The sequence below is a fragment of the Rhinatrema bivittatum genome, chromosome 7 (genome assembly GCF_901001135.1).
Source record: "Rhinatrema bivittatum chromosome 7, aRhiBiv1.1, whole genome shotgun sequence".
Classification (NCBI taxonomy): Eukaryota; Metazoa; Chordata; class Amphibia; order Gymnophiona; family Rhinatrematidae; genus Rhinatrema; species Rhinatrema bivittatum.
This window is the reverse complement of record NC_042621.1, coordinates 53,729,371-53,752,380: the sequence shown is the minus strand read 5'-3', so window position 1 is coordinate 53,752,380 and position 23,010 is coordinate 53,729,371. Positions and strand designations below refer to the sequence as shown.

General features: G+C 47.8%; 1 protein-coding gene across 1 annotated transcript in view; it reads left to right on the top strand.

Annotated features, from left to right (window-relative positions):
- GPATCH1 (G-patch domain containing 1) overlaps positions 1–19,170 on the top strand; it is a 111,405-nt gene extending 92,235 nt beyond the window's left edge. The window contains exons 18-20 of the mRNA XM_029608394.1: positions 9,840–9,961; positions 17,898–18,043; positions 18,885–19,170. Of these exons, the coding sequence (XP_029464254.1) occupies positions 9,840–9,961; positions 17,898–18,043; positions 18,885–18,909 (293 nt within the window). The 3' untranslated portion in view covers positions 18,910–19,170. The remainder of the gene's footprint in view (positions 1–9,839; positions 9,962–17,897; positions 18,044–18,884) is intronic.
- The last annotated feature ends 3,840 nt before the right edge of the window (positions 19,171–23,010 follow it).

Below are 23,010 nucleotides of genomic sequence, written 5' to 3'. Positions count from 1 at the left end.
ACTGTCTGAACAGGGGCAAGGCAGATATTCCATCTATTTCGTGGTGCCCAAGAAGGAAGGCACATTCCGACTTATCTTAGACCTGAAGAAAGTCAACCAGTTTGAAGATACCACATTTTTGGATGGAGAAGTTGCACACCGTAATTGCAACAGTATGGGGAGGAGAGTTTCTGGTGTCTCTGGATCTCACCGAGGCGTATCTTCATATCCCCATCCATCAGGAGCACCAGAAATTTCTCAGATTCATGGTTCTGGGACAGCACTATCAATTTCAGGCGCTTCCTTTCGGGCTGGCCACTGCCCATGGACCTTTACGAAGGTGATGGTGGTAGTGGCAGCGGCTCTGCGACAGGAGGGATTTCTGGTGCATCTGTTCTTGGACGACTGGCTGATCTGGGCGAAGTCACTAGAGGAGTGTGTGCGGTCCATGGACTGAGTTCGGTCACTCCTGGAATCTCTGGGCTGGGTCATCAATGTGCAAAAGAGTCATCTGGTCCCCTCCCGTTCCCTCGAATACTTAGGAGCCAGTTTCGACACCCAGTGGAGCAGAGTGTTTATTACCAATGACAGGGTGAACAAGATTCAGGGGCAGATAGCGCGTCTGCTTCGTCTACAGGTGCCGAAGGTCTGGGATTATTTACAGGTCCTGGGCTCGATGGCATCCACGTTGGAACTGGTGCCCTGGGCGTTTGCCCACTTAAGGCCTCTGCAGAAAGTGGTGTTGTCCCGTTGGAATCCTCTGTCGCAACAATATTTTCTACCCCTTTTTCTGACGGAACTGACCAGGTCCAGGATGACGCAGAGCAATCTGGAGAAGGGAATGCCTCTCGAGGTCCTGGATTGGGTGGTGGTCACCACGGATGCTAGTCTTCGGGGCTGGGGAGCGGTTTGTCTGGGCAAGTCTGCTCAGGGCCTTTGGTCGACGTCTGAGCAGGCGTGGTCCATCAATCGCCTGGAGACAAGAGTGGAATGCAGAGCTCTGGAGCAGTTTCTACCCTTGGTCCACGATTGGATGGTGCGAGTTTTCTCGGACAACTCGACCTCGGTAGCTTACATCAACTGCCAGGGGGGAACCAAGAGTCCCACGGTAGTGCAGGAGGCTCAGCTGCTGTTCAAGTGGGCAAAGCTTCATCTCAAGGGAATCGCCGCCTCCCTCATAGCAGGAGTTGACAACATCCAAGCGGATTACCTCAGCCGGCAACAGTTGGATCCGGGGGAGTGGGAACTTCCTCAGAGAGCCTGGGAACTCCTCTGCTAGCGGTGGGGGACCCCGCAGTTCAATCTCATGGCAAGGAGTCTCAATACCAAAACGCAAAGGTTCTTCAGCTACCGGAGAGAGTCCGGGGCGGTGGGGCTCAATGCCCTGGTATGTCCGTGGCTGACCAGGGTTCTCCTGTTTGTCTTCCCTCTGTGGCCGCTGATAGCGAAGGTGCTCAGGTGAGTAGAGGGCCATGCAGGGTCAGTGATAATGGTGGCTCCAGAGTGGCTTTGCCGCCCGTGGTTCGCGGATCTGCTGCGTCTGGCAGTGGACGGTCTGCTACGCCTGACCCACCTACCAGAGCTTCTTCGTCAAGGTCCTATATTTTCTGATCGGGAGGATCGCTTCTGTCTCGCGGCCTGGCTTTTGAGAGGAGGCGATTGCATGTGAGAGGGTATTCGGAACCAGTAATTACCACGCTTCTCCAAGTGCGATGCCCTTCTACCTCATTAGCCTTCTATGGAAGGTATTTGAGACCTGGTGTGGACAACAGGGATTGAACCCTTTTCAAGTTTCGGTGTCTCATATTTTGTCCTGTTTGCAGGTGGGTTTATCCAAAGGATTAGCCCATAGTTCCCTTCGAGTCGATTTCTGCTTTGGGCTGTCTCAAAGGGAAAGTACAGGGGAAGGCCTTGGCTTCCCATCTGGATGTGGTGCATTTTCTATGGGGAGTCAAACATATCCGTCCCCTTCTGCGTTGCATTTGTCCGGGATGGAACCTCAATCTCGTGTTGCGGGCCCTTTGCGAGGAGCCTTTCGAACCTCTGGGCCGGACATCTTTGAAGATCTTTACTCTGAAGACGGTCTTCTTGGTAGCTATCTGTTCGGCTAGAAGGATTTTGGAATTGCAGGTGCTTTCCTGCCGTGATCCGTTCCTCCGGATATTGTCTGATAAGGTGTCCTTGCAAATGGTGCCTTCATTTCTTCCTAAGGTGATGCCGGTTTTTCATGTGAATCAATCAGTGGAATTGCCCGGATTTCCGGATTGGGCTCGGGATCCCTCGATGGGGCCAGAGCTTCATCTTTTGGCTGCGAGTGGTGTTAAGTTACTTGAAAGTCACTAACGCTTTCCGTCGTTCTGATCATTTGTTTGTCCTGTTCGGGGGAGCAAAAAAGGGCGAAAAGGCATCTAAGGCTTCTTTGTTTCGTTGGTTGAAAGAGACGATCTCTGCAGTTTATCATGTATCCAAAGGAAGAGCGGTTCCAGTAGGGCTTAGAGCACATTTGACTCGAGCTCAGGCAACATCTTGGGCTGAGTGTCAGCTGGTGTCTCCACAGGAGATCTGTTGGGCCACAGTGTGGTCCTCATTGCACACTTTTACCAAGCATTAAGTTTGGATGTGCGGGTCCCGGAGATGGCCCCTTTTGGGGAGAGTGTTCTTCGAGCGGGTCTTTCAGGTTCCTGCCCAGTGTAGGAGGGTTTTGGTACATCCCGCTTGTCTGGACTGATTTGGGTATGTTCAGGAAAGGAAAATTGGTTCTTACCTGCTAATTTTCATTCCTGTAATACCGCAGATCAGTCCAGAGGCCCGCCCTGAGGATCTCTGCCAAAAGACTGCTTGGTGTACTGCTGTATTTATTTGGCAAAGCAGATTTGCCTTTTTTGGCTTCGATTTCTTGGTTTAACGTTTTCTGAATTGTTATCTAGTTGGTCAGGGGTATCCATATTAGGAGCCTTGTTCACTCTTTAATTTTTACTTATCCTGGCTTCGGTATCAATTAATACTGAAGGGACTGCAGGTGGTACTCTCATATATGTGGCAGTGCCCAAGGTTTTGTTCTCTACCTCCATCTGCTGGTAGGGATGAATAAAACCTGCTTGTCTGGACTGATCTGTGGTATTACAGGAACGAAAATTAGCAGGTAAGAACCAATTTTCCTATCTGTTAGTGTAAAAAAAAAAAAAAAAAAGGATTAGTGAAATATTTTTTTTTTCCTAGGTTAGGCTAGTTAGTAGTTAGCGGTGTAGGTACCTGAAGTGTTAGGCACCTGAAGTGTTAGGCACCTTCGTGGGCCATCTCTCAGTTGAAGCCAGGCGTCCAGGGGGTTGGACACCCCTGGCTGAGTCTCGCCCGCAACAGTCCAGTGTCTCGATAGCCAGGGGCTCCTGGTTCCCTTGACCACTGAGGAGACTCCTCTCACTACTTTCTTCAGGCCCCAGGAGTTTCTGTGTAAAGTTTCTTTAAAAAAAAAACAAAAAAAAAACGAAACTGAAGTCCTTTTAAGGTAGGCGGAGTTGCTTCGGGGAACTGGCCATGCCGTTTCGTCGGCAGGCCATTCGGAGTAGGGAGCTCGACCCTGTGGGTCCTCACAATGGTTTGGGGCTCCAGGTAGGTCGGCGGGGGGAGAGAAGGCCTTCGCGTGCATGCTAGGCCGCATTTTTTTCCGCCAGCAGCTCTCCTCAGAGCAGTTTTTCGCACCGGCAGGGAGTTTGCTATTTTTAGCTCCTGCAACTGCGCGAAGGTTTCCCAGCTTGATTTTTTTCTTTTTTCTGACGACCGCGTGGCTTCTCGGTTCAGTTTATGGCTCCCCGACCCAAGATAGGGACCTGCTGCGCGTGTGGCACGTCAGGGCAGGCCCTAAATGCTAGTTCCCTTTGTTCGGTCTGTTCCACAGGGCAGGAGGGAACTTCCTCGGGGGGAGCATCAGACAGACAAGGGCTCCGTTCTTCCGGGCCATGGTCCTCCTCAGCGGGGGAGGGTGGCTCGTGGCAGGTGCTGCAGAAGGAGGATGCCCCTCCCATTCTATCCCCAATGGACCAGATTCCCACTTTTGGAGATGACCCTGGGCTACCGGACCCTCCTGCTGGGGGGGGGGGGGGGGGAAACGACCGATTCAGGGGAGTTCTGTCTTGAGTTTGTGCTGCTACTGCTAGGAAACAGGAAATCCTGAAGAGAGCAGCACAGCCGGACGTTTTGGCAGAGCATCCACCGAAGCGGGTATCCAAGGGGTCCCCAGACCTCCATCAACCTTCAGGGGCTCGACAGGGAGGCCCGAGTTGAGGATAGGTTGCTGGTCCCACTCTGGGATTCCTCGGGCCCCGGGGCGGATCAGGATCTGGGACTCACCCAGGATATAGGTGATGGGAGCCAGGACAACCCGGACCAGGACGACCTCCCACCCTTGGAAGGTGATGATCCCAGCGTGGTGTGCTTATTTAAGCGAGAGGAGCTTCGGCTTCTCATTCCCCAGATCTTGGAGATTCTGGGGATCAAGGTTTCGCAGGAAGAATCAGACAGCGAAGGTGTCGACCCGGTCCTGGATGGGATTCGGGGACCGACCACTTCCTTCCCATTGCCTAAGAAAGTTCACAAGCTGGTGACCCGGGAGTGGGACTCGTGAGATGCTGGTTTGAAAGTAGGTAGAGCATGGCGAACCTTTACCCCCTGTCGCAGGATGTATTGGATCTTCTAAAGGTACCGAAGGTGGATGTGGCGGTGTCTGCCGTGACTAAGAAGACCACCATTCCTGTGGCCGGGGCCGCTGCACTGAAGAACATTCAGGACTGTAAGCAGGAGTAAGCGAGTCTTCGAGGTCTCAACTTTGAGTCTCATGGCGGCGATTTGTGCCAGCCTCATGCAGAGAGCCTGTCTTTGCTGGGTTCAGGAGGCGTCCGCAGCCCCGAGTGCCGACAGCAGGGGGCCCTTGCAAGCCACACGATTAGAGGCAGGAGTTGCCTATGTCGCAGATGCGTTGCATGACTTAGTACAGACCTCGACGCGTAGTATGGTGTCCACTGTTACGGTTCGTAGACTCCTCTAGTTGCGTAATTGGTCAGCAGATTTGTCTTCCAAGTCTCAACTCTGTAACCTCTCCTTTAAGGGCAAGCTTCTCTTTGGGGAGGATCTGGACCAGTTGGTGAAATTGCTGAGGGAATCCAAAGGCAACCGACTTCCGGAGGATAGGAAACCATCTGGGAAGGTTTTTCCCCCTCGAGCTTGTTTTCGGGATTCTCGCAGATTTCGCTCTGGTAGATCTTCAGCTCCTTCGGGGCCCAGGCCGGGCTCAGGGCATCAGCAGTCCTTTCGTGGAGGACGGCGCCCAGGCACAGTGTCCATGGGCCAGGGTGCTGGACGTGGAAAACCCTCCCAATGAAGCCAGGGGCACTCATTCTGTCATAGAAGCTGTCGGAGGCAGATTGTTGAGCTTCTATGCAGAGTGGGAAAAGATTACCTCGGACTGATGGAAGTGGTCCGGGATGGTTATGCTCTCGAGTTTTTGTGCCTGGTGCGAGAGGCCTTTGTGGAGTCTCGCATTGCTTCGTGGTCCAAGCGCGAAGCAGTACAGGGGACCCTTCAACGGCTGCTCGATTTCTGGGCCATCGTTCCAGTTCCCCTTGCGGAGCAGGGCAAGGGATGTATTCGGTGTACTTTGTGGTTCCCAAGAAAGAGGGCATCTTTCGTCCCATTCTGGATTTGCAGAAGGTGAACTGGTGTCTGCGAGTCCCCCATTTTCGCATGGAGACCTTGAGGACTGTGGTAGCCGCGGTATGCAAAGGGAAGTTTCTCGTGTCGTTGGAAACAGGATGCTGGGCTTGATGGACCCTTGGTCTGACCCAGTATGGCATTTTCTTATGTTCTTAACTTCACCGAGGCGTATCTCCACATCCCGATTCGCCAGGCTCACCAGCGTTTCCTCCGATTCAAAGTGATGGGTTAACATTTCCAATTTCAAGCTCTTCCTTTCGGCCTGGCAAAGGCCCCACATACTTTCACCAAGGTCATGGTGGTTGTGGTGGCGTTCCTGCGCAAGGAGGAAGTCCTTGTTCACCCGTATCTGGACGACTGGCTAATTCGAGCGAAGTCACAGGAGGACTGCGTAAGATCGGTCCAGAGGGTGATTCTCACCTTGCGGTCGCTTGGCTGGGTCATAAATGTCCAGAAAAGTCACTTGGAACCCACGCAGACGCTGGTCTACTTGGGAGCGCTCTTCGACACCTGTGTAACAAAGTTGCAAGATCAGGTCAAGGCTCTTCTTCAGAGGAAGACTCTGACGGTTTGGCATCACTTACAGGTTCTGGGATCCATGGCCTCCACCTTGGATTTGGTCCTGTGAGCGTTCACTTATTTGCGTCCATTGCAGCATGCGCTGTTATCGAGATGGAGCCTGATGTCGGAACAGTTCCATGTACCATTGCCTCTACTTCCAGAGTCAGTCTATCGTGGTGGCTTTCACGCAGCAACCTGGTACAGGGAGTGGATTTGGACCCCCGAATTGTGTGATTATCTTCACAGATGCCAGTCTGTCAGGCTGGGGAGCAGTTTGCCTCAACAAATCCACTCAATGTCTTTGGTTCCCAACGGAAAAATCCTGGTCCATCAACTGCCTCGAGATGAGGGCTGTCCGCCTGGCCCTGCGAGATTTCTGCCTCTGGTCAAGAACCCAATGGTTCGAGTGTTCTCAGACAACGCAACGACGGTAGCTTACATCAACCGACAAGGCAGGACACAGAGTCTCGCAGTGGCGCTGGAAGCAAGGCTGTTGTTCGCTTGGGCAGAATGCCATCTCAAAGGAATCGCCGCATCGCATGTCACAGGAATGGAAAATGTTCAGGTGGACTTCCTCAACAGGCAACAGCTTGATCCTGGGGAGTGGGAGTTAGCTCCCGAAGCTTAGAACCTCATTTGCGCCAGGTGGGGTGTGGGATCTGATGGCAACTCGGGCCAATGCAAAGACGGAAGGCTTTTTCAGTCGTCGTCGAGAAATGGGCTCAGTAGGCTTAGACGCCCTAGTGTGTCCGTGGCCAACAGGCATTCTTCTCTATGCCTTCCCCCCCTGGCCTCTCATCGGTCGGCTTCTCCGACGCATAGAGCGACATCCAGGCAGTGTAGTGTTGGTGGCTCCAGAGTGGCCACATCGTCCATGGTTCGCAAACATGGTGCGATTAGCTCTGGAAGGTCTTCTGCAACTACTCCATCAAGAGCCCATATTTTCGGATCGGGAGGATCACTCTCGCAGCTTGGCTTTTGAGAGGCGGCAATTGCAATTGAGGGGATATTCAGAACAGGTCATTTCCACTTTTCTTTAGGCGCATTGACCATCTACTTCTATGACCTATGTTAGGGTCTGAAAGTTGTTTGAGGCATGGTGCCGCAAGCGCTCCTTGGATCCTTTGTCAACGGAGATTCCCCAGATGTTGGATTTCCTTCAACAGGGGCTAGCCAAAGGTTTGGCTTTCAACTCACTTCGGGTTCAAGTGGCAGCTTTGGGTGCCTTAAGGGGCAGGGTTCACAGTCGGTCTCTGGCAGTGCACCCAGATATTTTGCGGTTCCTCAAGGGAGTAAATCATTTATGTCCTCCTGTACATCTGTGATGTCCGGATTGGAGTTTGAACCTGGTGCTTCGGATGTTTTGCAGAGCCCCCTTTGAGCCTTTACACAGGGCTCCCATTAAGGATTTGACCTTGAAGAACGTTTTCCTGGTAGCCATTTGTTCTGCATGAAGCATTTCAGAGGTCCAGGCTTTGTTGTGTGGGATCCCTTTCTTAGGATTTACGATGATAGGATTTCACTGCACACGGTTCCTTCTTTCGTTCCCAAGGTGGTGTCTGCCTTTCATGTCAAACAGGCGGTGGAGCTGCCAGGATTTCCGCAGTGGTCTAGGGATTCCCCTCAGGAGAGGGAGCTTCATCTTCTGGATGTGCGTCTTGCTCTTTTGCGCTATTTGGAGGTTACCAATGACTTCCGGCGGTCGGATCATCTGTTTGTCTTGTTTGGGGGCCCTAAGAAGGGTGACAAGGCTTCCAAAGCGACAATTTCGTCCTGGATTAAGGAGGCTATCTCTTCAGCCTATGTTGCCCAAGGGCGTCAGGTGTCCGTGGGTCTGAGAGCTCATTCCACTAGGGCCCAGGCTCCCTCCTGGGCTGAATGTCAGCTTCTGTCACCTCAGGAGATCTGCAGAGCGGCGGTTTGGTCCTCCCTTCACATTTTCACCAAGCATTATCGTTTGGATGTTAGGGCGCACGATGAATCGTCCTTCGATGAGGGTGTTCTGCGCGTGGGTCTTTCGGGTTCCTGCCCAGTGTGGAGTGACTTGGGTGCATCCCACTGGTCTGGACTGATCTGGATATGTTCAGGAAAGGAAAATTGATTCTTACCTGTTAATTTTCGTTCCTATAATACCACAGATGAGTCCAGAGGCCCGTCCCCTTTTCAGATGCCGAAAGACTACCTTGAGAGGTGATATTTTCCTGAAGAAACAAATTTGTTCTTTTGCAAATGCTCTTGAAGGAGCAGGTTCCGAGGTGGTCTAGTGGTTTTGTGTTTTATCTGTTACGGGTGAGGGGTTTGCTGTTGTGTTTTGGGTTCCAACCCCCTTCGCCCTTTAGTAAGCTTAGTTGTTTGGGCTTGGGTACAGGCTAATACTGAGGGACTGCAGGTGGTACTCTCGATTATGTAGCAGTGCCCAAAGTTTTTGTTCCATCTGCTGGTAAGAATGCACAACCCACTCGTCTGGACTGATCTGTGGAATTACAGGAATGAAAATTAGCAGGTAAGAACCAATTTTCCTTTTGTGCAAATGAAACCACTAGGAGTATTGTGAGATTTAATTGTATGGGACTATTCGGTTCATTTAACTCTTAGCTGCTTGTCATTCGGAATTCCGTTAAATACCAGAACAACTTAGAGTTAAAATAGGTTTGGTTCTTTTAATGGCAACATACTATGCCTCCAGCCTAGTTTCTTTTGTTTGGAAGTACAGGAGAAGCAGGATTAACCTCTCTCTCTCTCCACACTGGGAATTCTTCAGTTGGTAAATATCTCTGAGCTTCTACTGCAGCACACGCCTCCAAGTGTTGGACAATATGAAACTTTGCTTTTACTCCACTGGGTATAACCTGGTACAGACCTGCTTTTTTTGTTAAGATTAGTTACAAGGAAAAGGAAACAGCATTTCATGTTGCATTTTCTGTAGGAGGTTTCTTTTGGCACTTTGTAACAGGTGGTTGTTTTAAGATTGGTGTTCATTTTGTTATGTGAATTGCCTGGGGCACTTCAGAAATATGAATAGAAAGTAAATCCAGGACTAGCATATCTAGTAAGTAACCTGCTATACAGGGTAACCAAACAGAACAAGAAGTAGAATTGAAAGCCAATATACCATCATGAAATTGCTTTAGGAGATCAGCAGTCAATTCTGTCCACTACAGCTTGGGATGAAAAGAGCTCGAGCATTTAAGAAAAAAAAATTAAAAACTGATTTCTGTGAGTAAGGCAGTGCTTTACCCACAGAAATGGCCCTTTAGAAACTTGCTTTCCTGATAAATATATAAAGTTACATCTATCTATATATATATATATACTGTATGCACATAGATTTATGCTCATGGGGCAAGACATGCATTGGGGTGGAGTCTGGGCAGGATTGGGACTTAAACGCATACGTTTTGATTTTAAAAAATATGCGTGTAAACTTTCCCAGCAAATCTACGTACACCAGCTAGTAGATATAATTGTGTACATATAGTTTTTCCAGGTTAAATTTCAAAGCAGACCTTGACAATTGATGTAACTATGTGTGGAATTCTGCCTTCATCTGCATTTATTGATCATTGGCTTTTTGTGTCTGGTCGGTGTTCCAGGAACTCATCCGAAACCAGAAACCGAGCTGTCAAACCCAGCTGAAGTCCCTCGAAAACAGAAACAGAAGAAAAACAGAGACAAGCCCAAAAATAAGCGGGAGCACAAACACAAAAAAGAAAAGGTGATTTGTTTAACTTTTTTTTGCCTTTGCATACTGGTGCTTAGTAAGATTATAATCACTTTATAGAACCATGCTACTGGGTATACCGCTGTAACACAGCATTAATATAAATTACAGTACAAGGGTTGTGGAAAAATGGTTAAAAGAAAATCCAAACCACCGTGGCTCTTCTCAGTTTTGCAGAGTTGTGAAAGGAAGACCATATTTTAGAGGGTTTGCATGCTAATTTTTCCCCTTCAGAACTGTTTGGTTTTCTTTCACAGCTTCTCTATCTGTAAGGAATACCTGCAGTAAAACTTTGGGTTAGTTTAGACATTGAGGTGATACCACAAAATGACACATTGGGAATAGGCAGACTAGACTGGACCTTGCAGCGCTGATCTACCATCGCATTCTGTATTTCGAAGGCAGTCCGTGAGGGGGGAAAAGGTGTTTTCTTTAAGCCTTTGTGGTTTCTACAGTTCCTTTTTTCCTGTGCACTCAGGCAGGTCAAGCCACACAAGTGGGTTATGCATCTCTACTAGCAGATGGAGACGGAGTAAAAGCTGACATCATGAACATATAGACCTGCCCTGACATCAGCCCGCCAGTATTTCAGCAGATGGTGGACCTGCATTCCCTTCTGGGGATTTCCTGTGGTAAAAAATTAATGAAAGAAAAGAAGATAGAAGAATTTTCGAACATCGCTTCAGCTCCTGAGGTGACACCAGTAGGTCCCTCCCTCAGTTGAGCATTTCAGTCCGGAAGCCTGCCTCAGGCATGGACTTAAAAAAAAAAAAAAAAAAAAAAATGGTTGGAGCCAGAGGGAGTGCTCGGCGGTGCAGCTTGTGCCTTCTCCCCCTGTAGCTGGAGACCCGTTCATGGTCTCAGCCAGGAGGGCTGAGCTCAGGTATACACAAAAAAAAAAAAAGAAGAGAGTTTATGAAGGTTTTTTCCTTACTGGGTCTCCTTTCCTTAATTCTAAGTGTTCGGCATCCCTTCTCCCATTCCTTCTCACTTTTCTCAGGGTTTAGTGTAGAGCCGGCGGTGTGAGCTCGGTGGGTTCAGTAGCCTTTGGCTAAGCCCTTTTCAAAAGGCTCGATTTTCTTCAGCCACGTGGAGGGCCATGGTGAAATGGTTTTCCTGCACGTTGGCTTGTGTGCGGTAGTGCACTGATGTAAACACACAGATACGTGTGTGCTTGTGCGCATAAGACTGTGGCCTATATAGAGCAGGGAGGTATGCTACGAATGTATATTTTGAGTGCATGCTGTCTGAACGTATACTGTGCATGTACTATTTGAATGCATACTGTTGCGCATACTGAGCGCTTACTATCAGCGCATACTGTATGCATACTGAGCGCACTCTGTGCACACAGTGTCAGAGCATGTTGGGTGCCTCCTGTCTGGGCTCATTCTCATTTTGTCTGAGCGCATCCTGTCTGGGCGCACGCTATTTGAGTGCATTCGATATGAGTGCATTCTATCTGGGTGCATACTGTTTGTGCGCTTACTGTATGGAACCATGGCCCCTTTGCAGGTGTGTGATGGCGTATGTTCTCCCAGAAAGGTTATGGCACTGGGGACATAGAGGGTTCAGAGTCTAACTAGGCTGGCCTAGACGTTAAGACTCCAGTCCTCAATCTTGCAGCCAATGCCAGTTCAAGCCCCATTGGGGGTCCTTTCCGGACAAGCAGTTTTTGCAGGAGTTTTCAAGGAGACCTGTTCTAATGAAGTCATATAAAGACAGTTTGCACTGTGTGTGTATACTGTAATTATGCAGTTTGCATTATAAGGGTAATGGAGCCATCGCCTTCTTGGAATCTGTGTCAGCACTGGTTGGATAAGATGATTTAGCTACTATGGTTTTTTGTTGACTCTGGCCATCCCCTCAATCTGAGGGGAGTGGGACAGAAGGTGATACAATGAGTGTATCTCCTGCTCCTTGCTTTCCTATGACCGAGATATCTCGAGAGATGTAGGTCAATCAATGATGTTAGTCTTGGGCCTATATGCTCCAGGATGGACCCATCCTCCCTTTCCTGGGTGGAATCCCAGGGTTTTTTTTCTGCAGGGTCACTCAGCAGAGATTCAAGGCCCCCACTTTTCAGCCACTGCGTGCAGGCACCGCAGTGAGGCGGTCCTGGTAATGTTCAGGAGAATGTGCTTGACGATACGTGAATGCCTCCAATGGGGATTTGGGTTTCTCTTCTGGACGAAGGGGAGACTCCTCCAGATTTGGAACCACAGTACACTCTGATACGAGTTTTTCACACAGTTGAGTGGCAAGGTCTATTGTTTCAGACTCTGGAGATGTTCAGTGTAGTTGGGAGTGACTCTGCCTGTATGTGGCAGGAGGACCCCTTACTGGTCACCCTACGCAAGGCGTCATGTTTTCTTTCCCCTTCTGGGTGCGATTTCAGGGTTGATTGTCCTTGAATGGAGCACCTCTGAACCTAATTTCATTGGAGGGCGCACTTTGGCGAGTTTGTGCCCCTTGGTCAAAAACGAGGGTGCTCTACACAATGCTCAGGATAGGTGTGAGACTATCCTTAGGCAGGTCTTGCAGCTTTGGCAATGCATTTGCAGATTGCATCATGTTGCTCCCTGGTGGTACAGACTAGTTGTGTCTCTTTAGAGACAAACAAAGAACGTGGTCTGATGGCATTTCGATACGGAACCGGGAGGACTGCATTCTTAGCCAATGCGGGCTGTGACATGGTGACAGTCTCCAGATCCAATCTCACAACGTTACTCTTTTAGGATTTCATTTCTGAGGCATCCTCCAATACTGGAGCTCCTCAGTCATCCCAATGAAGGTCCAAAGACTAACCTGCTGGCTCAGAAGTGGGTCCAGATTAGTCAGACCACTAGGTCTTCAACCTAAGGGGTGGCTATGCTCTGGAATTCCTCTGGATGCTTCTATAATCTCTCCGTGCAACTCTCTGCCGAACAGAATGCTGATAGAAAATTGCAGGCCCCATCCCCTTTTTCTATTATTCTTAAAGAAGTTGAGCATCATTTGTGTTTGACTCCTTCCGGTGGAAAACTATGCATTAGTGAAGTTTCTCATATCTTTGTTTCTGACAGAAGCATGTCTATGCATTTTCCAGAAACATCAGCATTTCCTGAGCTTGGCCATTCCGAGATGTCATTATCGTTTTCAGACATTGTCCTTCAGGCTGGTGGTTGCGTATATGAAACTTCTACAAGGTCATGGTAGTAGATCTTCTTGGTGTTTGGGTAATTGCCAGGTTCTTGTGGCCTGGTTTGGCCTCTGTTGGAAACAGGATGCTGGGCTTGATGGACCCTTGATCTGACCCAGCATGGCAATTTTTTATGTTCTTATGTACTGGCGTCTGTGTGCAAAGAGGGCAAGTATCTAGATGATTTACAGCCATCTCAGATGCTGGAGTATTTCAGTGTCTGGCCGGTGTGGAGTGTCGCAATCAGGAGTTAATTGTTCAGTTCCTGGGGTCGATCGAGGCAACTTTGGACATTGTCCCTGGTCAGTAGAAGTGCTTGCAGCCTTAGCACACGTTGCTCTCCTGGTGATATCCGCGGTCACATGAGTGCATAATGTGGTTTCACTTGCTTCTGCCAGTGAGGGGCCAGTTGCAATGGTGACTATGGGTGGATCTTCTCAGGGAGTGGATTTCCCTGGAGACACCAGGCTGCGAGATTCTCATATCAGATGCGAACCTGCTGAATTATGGGGCTTCCTATCAGTTATTGGGAGTGCATGTACTCCAAGTCCCATCTCAGTCCACACTTCAGTGCATATCCGGTCACAGTATTGTCAGTCAGTGCATAGACAGTAGTCTACAACATTCATCTAGGCGGTACAGAGGCCTTTCCACTCAGCACAATGGGTTGTCCAATCTTGAGAAGGTACCTCGTTTCTTCAGTCGCTGGTCCAAGAGCGAAAAATTTCAGTGCTCCTGTTCAGATGTGACCGTGGCGTAGGGTATTATAAGCCTTCCCACCAGAAACATAGATAGACAACATCTTTCACAAGATTGCTATCCAGACTGCAGTTGTATTTCAGATTTCTATAGATTGACTCTGGGGGTCGTTTTGCTGATCTACAGAGGCTGCTAGTGGGTAATGCTCTCAGCCTATCATTCAGGACTATTTGGTTGCTCCAGGGATCCTTCCTCTCAACAATCCGTATTGATTTTGCCTTATGGTTTGGCCATCGAGAGGGTTAGATTGCTGAAGTGTGGTTATTCTTCTGCAGTGATTTCTACTTTGTTCTGGGCTGCAGAGTGTTCTGTCTCTCTGGCTTTTGTTAGAGTGGGAGATCTTCCAGGCCTGGGGTGAGGAACGGTGTCCTCACCTTCTCAGAGAAATTCCTTTCCTTTTGAAATTTCCTGCCGGAAGGTTGGCTTAGAGACTTGGTCTTTACCACCCTGAAGGTTCAGATAGCAATTCTCACTTCTGACAGAGGGCGAGTAGTTGTTGGACCAGAGGTGTCTCAGTTCTTGAAGGGAGTTAACTGTTTTCAGCCTCCCTTGCAGCTACTGGTGCTACTGTGGAACGTTAATCTGGTCTTGACTTTGGTGAGTCCCACCTTTTGTCCACTGTGTGGATATTCCTTGTACCTATTTACCTTTGCAGGTTTTTTTTTTCTTGTGGCTTGGGTTTCCGAGCTGCGAGATCTTCTTGCCTCATGTCGCTGGTGCATAAGGGCCTGGAGTGCAGAAAACACGAGGTTCATGTGACCTTCGATTTTAAGAGCATCGAGAGTCTCTGCAACGGGAATCAGCACCCACAGAATGACAGGGATGCTGTGGCTCAGCTTCAGGACCACTATGAAAATCGCTCTAGCAACTCTCCACCAATACTCCAGACACATCCTCCTCTTCTAGGAGGCAGGCAAGACTGGGGCCAAGGACGTCTTTCTTTTGCCAAAGGAAGTACTATCCTCTGCCTCCTCACTTCCATCAACACCATCAGGACTCCCGTGGCCACCCAAGGCTGCAGAGAGCCCCACGCCCCAGCTGGCTCCTCAGTCAACTCCGGGGATGTGGTTTTGATTGGGTCGTCGGGAGCCAGTTGCCCGTACCTGGGAAGATGGACCCTCCATTCAGAGGACAGCCGTGGTTTTCTGCAATGGCCCCAGTGCCTGAGGACCATGGGTTCTGACCATCATCTGTCAGGGGTACCAATTGAACCTATTGGGTGTCCCACAAATTGCTCTCCATGCCTGTTTTGGGGTCCGGTAGTGCATCAGGAGGTGCGACTAGTGGAGCTCTCCTCCCTCTTAATGGCCAGAGCAGTCGAGCCTGTACCAACAGAGGAAAGGGGGCAGGGATTCTACTCCAGGTACTTCATGATTCCAAACAGAACAGGAGGACTCCGACCCATCTTAGACCTAAGGGCCTTGAACAAATTTCTAAGGAATAAAAAAGTTCAAGACTGTTTCCCTGGGCACCTTGATCCCCCTTTTGCAAAAAGGGGACTGACTGGCTATGCTCCCTTGACCTAAAGAATGCATACACTCATATCGAGTGTATGCATGGAATGGCTCCCCTATAAGGAAAGGCTAAAGAAGTTAGGGCTGTTTAGTATGGAGAACAGATGACTGAGGGGGGGATATGATAGAAAGGACTACAAAATCAAGAAAAGACTTGAACAGGTTAATGTAAATCAGTTATTCACTCTCTCAGGTAACAGAAGGACTAGGGGGCACTCCATGAAGTTAGCAGGTATCTCATTTAAAACAAATTGAAGAAAATTATTTTTCACTCATCTCATAGTTAAGCTCTGGAATTCATTGCCATAGGATGTGGTTATGGCAGTTAGTGTTACTGGGTTTAAAAAAGGTTTGAATACGAGGAAAAATCCATAAACTGCTATTAATTATTAAGGAATAGTAGCTTGAGATCTATTTAATGTTTGGGTACTTGCCAGGTACTTGTGAATTGGTTTGACCACTGTTGGAAACAGGATGCTGGGCTTGATTGACCCTTGGTCTGACCCAATATGGCATATCTTATGTTCTTATGAGATTTTCCCCGGTCACAGGAAGTATCTCCGATCTAGGGTGAGAAAACAGCATTTCCAGTACCAGGTATTGCCGTTTGGGCTTGCGTTAGCCCCACAGATCTTCACAAAATGCCTGCCATTATAGCAGTGAGCCTCAGCGGGCTAGGAGTATATATTTTCCTGTATCTGGACGATTGGCTGGTCAAGAGCACGTCTCAGGCAGGGGCCACTAAATCCATGTGCTTGACTATGCGAGGGTTGGAGTCACTGGGGTTTGTTCTCAACTATTCAAAGTCCCATCTCAGTCCACACTTCAGTTGGGCTTCATAGGATCCCTGTTAGACATGGCTCAGGCCAAGGCCTTTCTACCTCACGAGGGCCATCACCTTGACGACCATCATGGCAGAAATCCATCAGAGCCAGTAGGTGGTAGCCTGGCACATGTTGAGGTGGTTGGGCCATATGGAGGAGGTTGTCCGTGTGGTTTGAGCAGAAGGCCCTAGATCCATTCTCCTGCCCCACACAAAAACTACTTGACTACCTCCTACACCTATCGGAGGCTGGCTTAAAGACCAACTCCGTTAGAGTTCATCTTGGTGCAGTTGGCACATACCACCAAGATACAGATAATATGCCAATCTTTGTATGGCATATAGTTGTATGCTTCATGCAGGGCCTGCTTCAATTGAAGCCTCTCCTATGGCCTCCCGCTGTTTCTTGGGACCTCATTGTGATGTTAGCTCGGCTGATGAAAGCTCCTTTTGAGCTGCTGTGGATCTGTGACCTGAAGTACCTGACCTGGAAGATCATATTTTTGGTGGTGATCACTTCAGCACGCAGAGTCAGCAAGCTCCAGGCCTTAGTGACTTAGCCACCTTATACTAAATTTTATCATGACAGGGTGGTCTTGCATACGCACCCTAAGTTCCTGCCTTAAGGTGGTGACAGATTTCCATCTAAACCATTCAATCATCCTGCCAATATTCTTTCCCAGGCCCCGTTTGCACTAAGGCGAACGTGCTCTACACAGTTTGGACTGCAAGTGAGCCTTAGTCTTCAATCTGGAGCATACAAAAGCCCATAGATAGTCCACCCAACCTTTTATTTCTTTTGACAAAAATAGGTTGGGCGTTGCCGTTGCCAAACAGACACTATTCAGTTGGCTAGCAGATTGCATCTCCTGTTATGCCTAGGTGGGACTGCATCTTGGGGGTCATGTCAAGGCTCATTCTGGCAGAGCCATGGCAATGTTGGTGGCTCACTTGCAAGCAATTCCCGTGGAGGAGATATGCAAGGCTGTGACTTGGAGTTCTCTCCATACATTCACATCTCATTATATCTGGATAGGGATGGTCGACGTGACAGTAGGTTTGGCTAGTCTGACCTTCGGGACCTGTTTTAGGTGTAGAACCCAACTCTCCTACCTAGGGCCCATTGTTTGGTTCAGGCTGTCTCCTCCTCTACTAGCACCGTGGTGTTGTGCCCATTGGTACCTGGTTGGGAGTCTTTTGGTCCCCTTTTGTGTTGGGGAGCAGCCTATAGCTAGGGATTCACTTCTGTGTGTGAGGACTACCATCTCCAAGGACAGCAAGATGTTAATCTTCACAAAACTCACCCACCACCCTGCGGAGTTGGGTTTCTCTTATTTTTTATTTTAATTCTAATTCTATGATACAAGACTGGAAAGGGACCCTGCATGGATGCATGGTATATAGGGCATGCTGGGCATGCTCAGTGTGCCTAGTCAAAGTTCTAGAAAATTTGACATAAGTTTCCTGCATCGGGACTCCATCTGATGATGTCACCCATGTGTGAGGACTAACATCCTGCTGTCCTCGGAGAACACCTGTGACAGGTAAGCAACTCTGCTTTCCACCTTACTGTCTGGATATGCCACCTGCCTGTACCTTCAGCAACAGCTGTCTGACTAAACAGACTTCCTTTTTTTTTTTTTTTGTTAACAGAAAAAGAAGCACAAAAAGCATAAACATAAAAGCAAACACAAGAAAAAAGCTGAGGAAAACTGCAGCTCGGATACTGCAGATAGTACCGACATCCATAGCGAGACAGAGGAAACTGCAAAATTATCCCCCCAAGAGCTACTAAAAAGGTGAACAGTTTTATTTTAATTTATTATAATTAAGGAAATAATTTATTATTAATAAGGAAACATTTACCCCTTTGCGTGTGTATGTGTCCTATAATTTCTAAAGCTGGTATAATAAAAAGAGTTGTAGCCTCTTTTTTGCTTCTATTATAACTGGTAAAATGTTACAGAGAGGGAACAGACTGACCGGCTTGTGTCTCTTTTGGTCATAGTACTCCTTGTTTCAGTTTGTATTTGTATTTAATTAAAAAACAAAACACTAAACTGGAGTCTTTTACAAATATGTGCATGAAGCCCTGCATGAGTTTCTGTATGCAACTCTTTTATTACTCCCCTGAAAAACTAAGTGGTGTCAGTGAAATTATTTTTCTGCTCATGTCGATTTGGCAACCGCAGAGTATCTGTGCACTAATTTTGCTGAAACAGTGATAATTTCACTTGGAAAGTTGCCTAACAAAACCACATCGGAGACCATCATTTGGAGTCTGTGCTCCCTTCCGCAAAAGGACAATCATTCGGTCCTGTGAGTGCCTTAATTTACACTGTCCTTGGACTGCAAAAGATCTAAGATTCCTGCAATGAGCACAGTCCCTTTTTAAGAGGAGACATTTAAGATTTTTTTTGTAACCTGACTTGTAATACTCTGGTTGCTGTGTTTGTGCTAAACCAAATTGCACTTTTACTTGTTAGTATTGTTCTTTTTAATATAAAATAAGAATTGTTGGTAAATTCAGAAATCAGTAGGGTTTGGATTTTGTTATAGAAAAACCCCCAAAACAAAACAATAACTACTGCTCTTGCTCAAGTTTTCAGAATATCATATGTTTGTTTATTTGTCTTTCAGACTGAAACGTCTTCCACTGCCTTAGTCACTTGGACTGAGCTCTAAACTGTTTTTAATACTGAATGTGAAAAGATGATCTCCTCCATGATGGCAGATCAGAAATTGAAGCTGTATTGTAATATACTGTAAATCTAGTGTTTGTTAAATTTCTGTATACTCTGATGGTTTAAACCTCTGGAATGCTACAAATGAACATTTTTTGTGTGACTGGTACAATGTAGTATAAAAAAAAAGTCCAGATTATGCACTGAATAAAATAAAACTTTATGTATTTAATAAACTGCTTACCATCCAGTGCTTTGAATCAAGACTCTATCAAACATACAAAGAAAAGAGAGTTGTAAATACTGACTGTAATTACAAAGGAAGTCTGAGCAAGTGAGGCCATCGCAGTGCATCTAGTGAGTCTGTAGGTGTGCGTTGCTTTTGTGTAGGAGTAGGAGGGGTTTGGCACTTTCTATTTTTCTGCACACAGTAGTTACATCACTTTAGTAATGTGGGGGTTTTATTGTGTGATTTGTTCTTGATGTAATCTTTTTTTTTTTTTTTCCTGTTTTCGTTATTTTGGTGTAAATTTGAAGGAATCGGATCCCAGAAGTGCTATTCTAGCATGTGTGGTTTAGCAGGATGGAACCCTTCTAGTTTCTCATAAGAACATAAGAAATTGCCATACTGGGTCAGACCAAGAGTCCATCAAGCCCAGCAACCTATTTCCAACAGTGGCCAATCCAGGCTACAAGTACCTGGCAAGTATTCCAAAACTAAGTAGATCCCAGGCTACTGATGTCAGTAATAGCAGTGGCTATTCCCTAAGTCAACTTGATTAATAGCAGTTAATGGACTTCTCTACCAAGAACTTATCCAAACCTTTTTTAAACCCAGCTACACTAACTGCACTAGCCATGTCCTCTGGCAACAAATTCCAGAGCTTGTGCGTTGAGTGAAAAGGGAAAATTGGTTCTTATCTGCTAATTTGCGTTCCTGTAGTACCACAGATTAGTCCAGACTCCTGGATTTATGTATCCCTGCCAGCAGATGGAGACAGAGAAAGTTAAACTGACACTGCTTCATATACCCTGGTGCCACCTGCAGTTCCTCAGTATTGACCTGTACCAAGCTAAAATTCAAAAACTTGCAAAAAAAAATTGGTAAAAACTGTTTGTAAAAAACTCGTAAAAATCTATTTAGATAAATCTTTGGCTATATCAAAAATATTACAGCTGAGCGGACGACTCTCCACCTCCATAGATCGGGCGGGTTCTGGACTGATCCGAGGTACTACAGGAACAAAAATTAGCAGGAAGAACCAATTTTCCTTTCCCTGTATGTACTCGGATCAGTGCAGACTCCTGGGATGTACCAGCGCTTCATAATGAGGGTGGGACCTGGAGAGTCCCGCTCGCAAAACATTTTCTCCAAATGACCGAAACTCCAGATCTCCTACTGCCAGACGATAATGCCTTGCAAAAGTATGCAGCAACTTCCAAGTCGCCGCTCTACAGATTTCCTGTGGAGAAACCAACTGAGCCTTCACCCAAGAGACTGCCTGAGATCTAGTAGAGTAAGCCTGTAAACATCCGGCACTGGCTGACCCTTGAGTATGTATGCAGACGCTATAGCCTCCTTAAGCCACCTCTCAATGGTTGCCTTGGAAGTCTGAGTACCTTTCTTTGGACCACTCCATAGAAAGAAAAGATGGTCAGAACTCCTAAAATCATTTGTGACTTTGAGATACTGCAACAAAGCTCTATGGATGTCCAACATCCGACGTTCCCAAGCATGAGGTTCAGAAGCATCTAAATCAGGAAAGGCAGGTAGCTCCACTGTGTGATTGACATGAAAGGCAGATACCATCTTCAGAAGAAAAGGTGATACCGTTCACAAAGACACTCCTGCATCCGAAATCTGAAGGAATGGATCGTGACAAGACAAGGCTTGCAACTCCGAAATTCACCATGCTTAACAAATAGCTACCAAGAAAACGACCTTTAAAGTCAAATCCTTAAAAGTTGCTCTGCAGAAAGGCTCAAACGGAGCCTCACACTAACTTCGGAGGATGAGATTAAGGTTCCAGGAGGGACAAACTCTCCTCGTTGGAGGGTGTAAATCTTTGACCCCTCGGATAAATCTGAGCACGTCGGGATGAACGGACAAGTCAAGGCTGCTACCGGGACTCTGATAGAGTTGAAGGCTAGGCCTTTAATCAAACCTTCCTGCAGGAATGACAAAATATGAGACAAGGAAGAGCATAAAGCCTGTACTCTCTTAGCCAAACACCAAGATTCAAAGATCTTCCAGACCCGGACATACAACGAAGTCGAGTTCCATCTTGCTTGCAGAAGGGTAGTAATAACTGCTTCTGGGTACCCTCTGCGCCTCAAATTCTGCCTCTCAAAAGCCAAGCTGCTAGACAAAAGCGATCTGCCTTGTCGGAAAATATAGGGCCCTGCCACAGAAGGCAAGGAAGATGACTGAATCGCAACGGTCTGTCTACCGCCAGATTAACCAGATCTGCGAACCACGGCTGACGAGGCCACTCCGGGGCTACCATACCACATCCCCCGGATGCTTCTCTATCCGACGCAAGATCTTGCCTATCAGAGGCCAAGGGGGGAATATGTAAAGGAGAACTTCCCGAGGCCAAGGCAACACTAGAGCATCCATGCCCTCGGCCCCGTACTCCCGCCATCTTCTGAAAAAGCGAGGAGCCTTCGCATTGTGACAAGTCGCCATCAGATTGACATGTAGACAGCCCTATTTCTTGCAAATGAGCCGCATCACTAACTAACAATTCCCATTCTCCTAGATTGGGAAGACTGTGACTTAGAAAATCTGCGTGGACATTTTCGACCCCAGCAATATGCGATGCTGCTATCTTAACTAGATGCTGCTCCGCCCAAAGGATTAACTCTTGAGTCTGTTGTGCCAACGAATGATTCTTGGTTCCTCCCTGCCGGTTGATGTAAGCCATAGTTGTCGCATTGTCCGACAGGACTCGCACCAAAGGCCCTTGAACCAAAGGTAGAAAGGCAAGCAACGCTAATCTTACTGCCCTGGTCTCCAAGCGATTGATAGACAAGAAGCTTCCTCCGCCGACCAAGTGCCATGGGACAATTGTCGCTGGCATAATGCTACCCAGTCAGAAAGACTGGCATTGGTAGTGAGTATGACCCAATCTGGAACCTCAGATGTGACACCCCCCCACCCCCCCACCAGGTTGAACGTCTGAAACCACGAAGACAGAATGTCCCGTGCAGGAGGATTGAGAGACACAGGTTGATGAAAGGCCTCCGTTAACGGACTCCATTGCACCAAAAAAGCCCTCTGTAGCGGTCTAATATGTTCAAAGGCCCACGGTACCAACTCCAGCATTGAAGCCATTGAACCTAGGACCTGCAAGAAATCCCAGGCTCTGGGTACTCGCAACATTAACAAGCACCGAACTTGAGCTTGTAACTTGCACACTCTCTCCTCCATCAGGAAGACTTTGCCTTGTATTGTATTGAAACGAGCTCCCAGATGTTCGAGAGTCTGAGAAGGAATTAGGTGGCTCTTTGCTAAATTCACCACCCAGCCTAGGGATAGCAGAGTCTGAAGCACTGTCTGCACCACAGAGTGACAACTGGCCTCCGACTTCACCCTTATGAGCCAGTCATCAAGATAAGGGTACACCAAGACTCCCTCATGCAGTAAAGCCGCCACCACAACCACCATGACTTTGGTGAAGGTACGGGGCGCTGTGGCCAGCCCAAAAGGAAGAGCCTGAAACTGGAAATGCTGTCCCGATACCTTAAACTTCAGGTAACGCTGATGATCTTGACGAATGGGAATATGCAGGTAAGCTTCCATCAAGTCCAAAGAAGCCAGGAACTCCTGCCCATGTACCGCTGCAATCATCAACCGCAAGGTCTCCATGCGAAATCATAGAACTTTCAACACTGCGTTCACATGTTTTAAGTCCAGAATAGGGCAAAAGGTACCCTCCTTCTTCAGAACTACAAAGTAAATGGAATAGCAACCTTTTCAGTGTTCATCCTGAGGAACTGGGACCACGGCTCCTAAGAACTGCAACCTCTCTAAAGTCTCCCACACCGCTTTGCCAACGACCCGCAGGGGGAGACAAGAA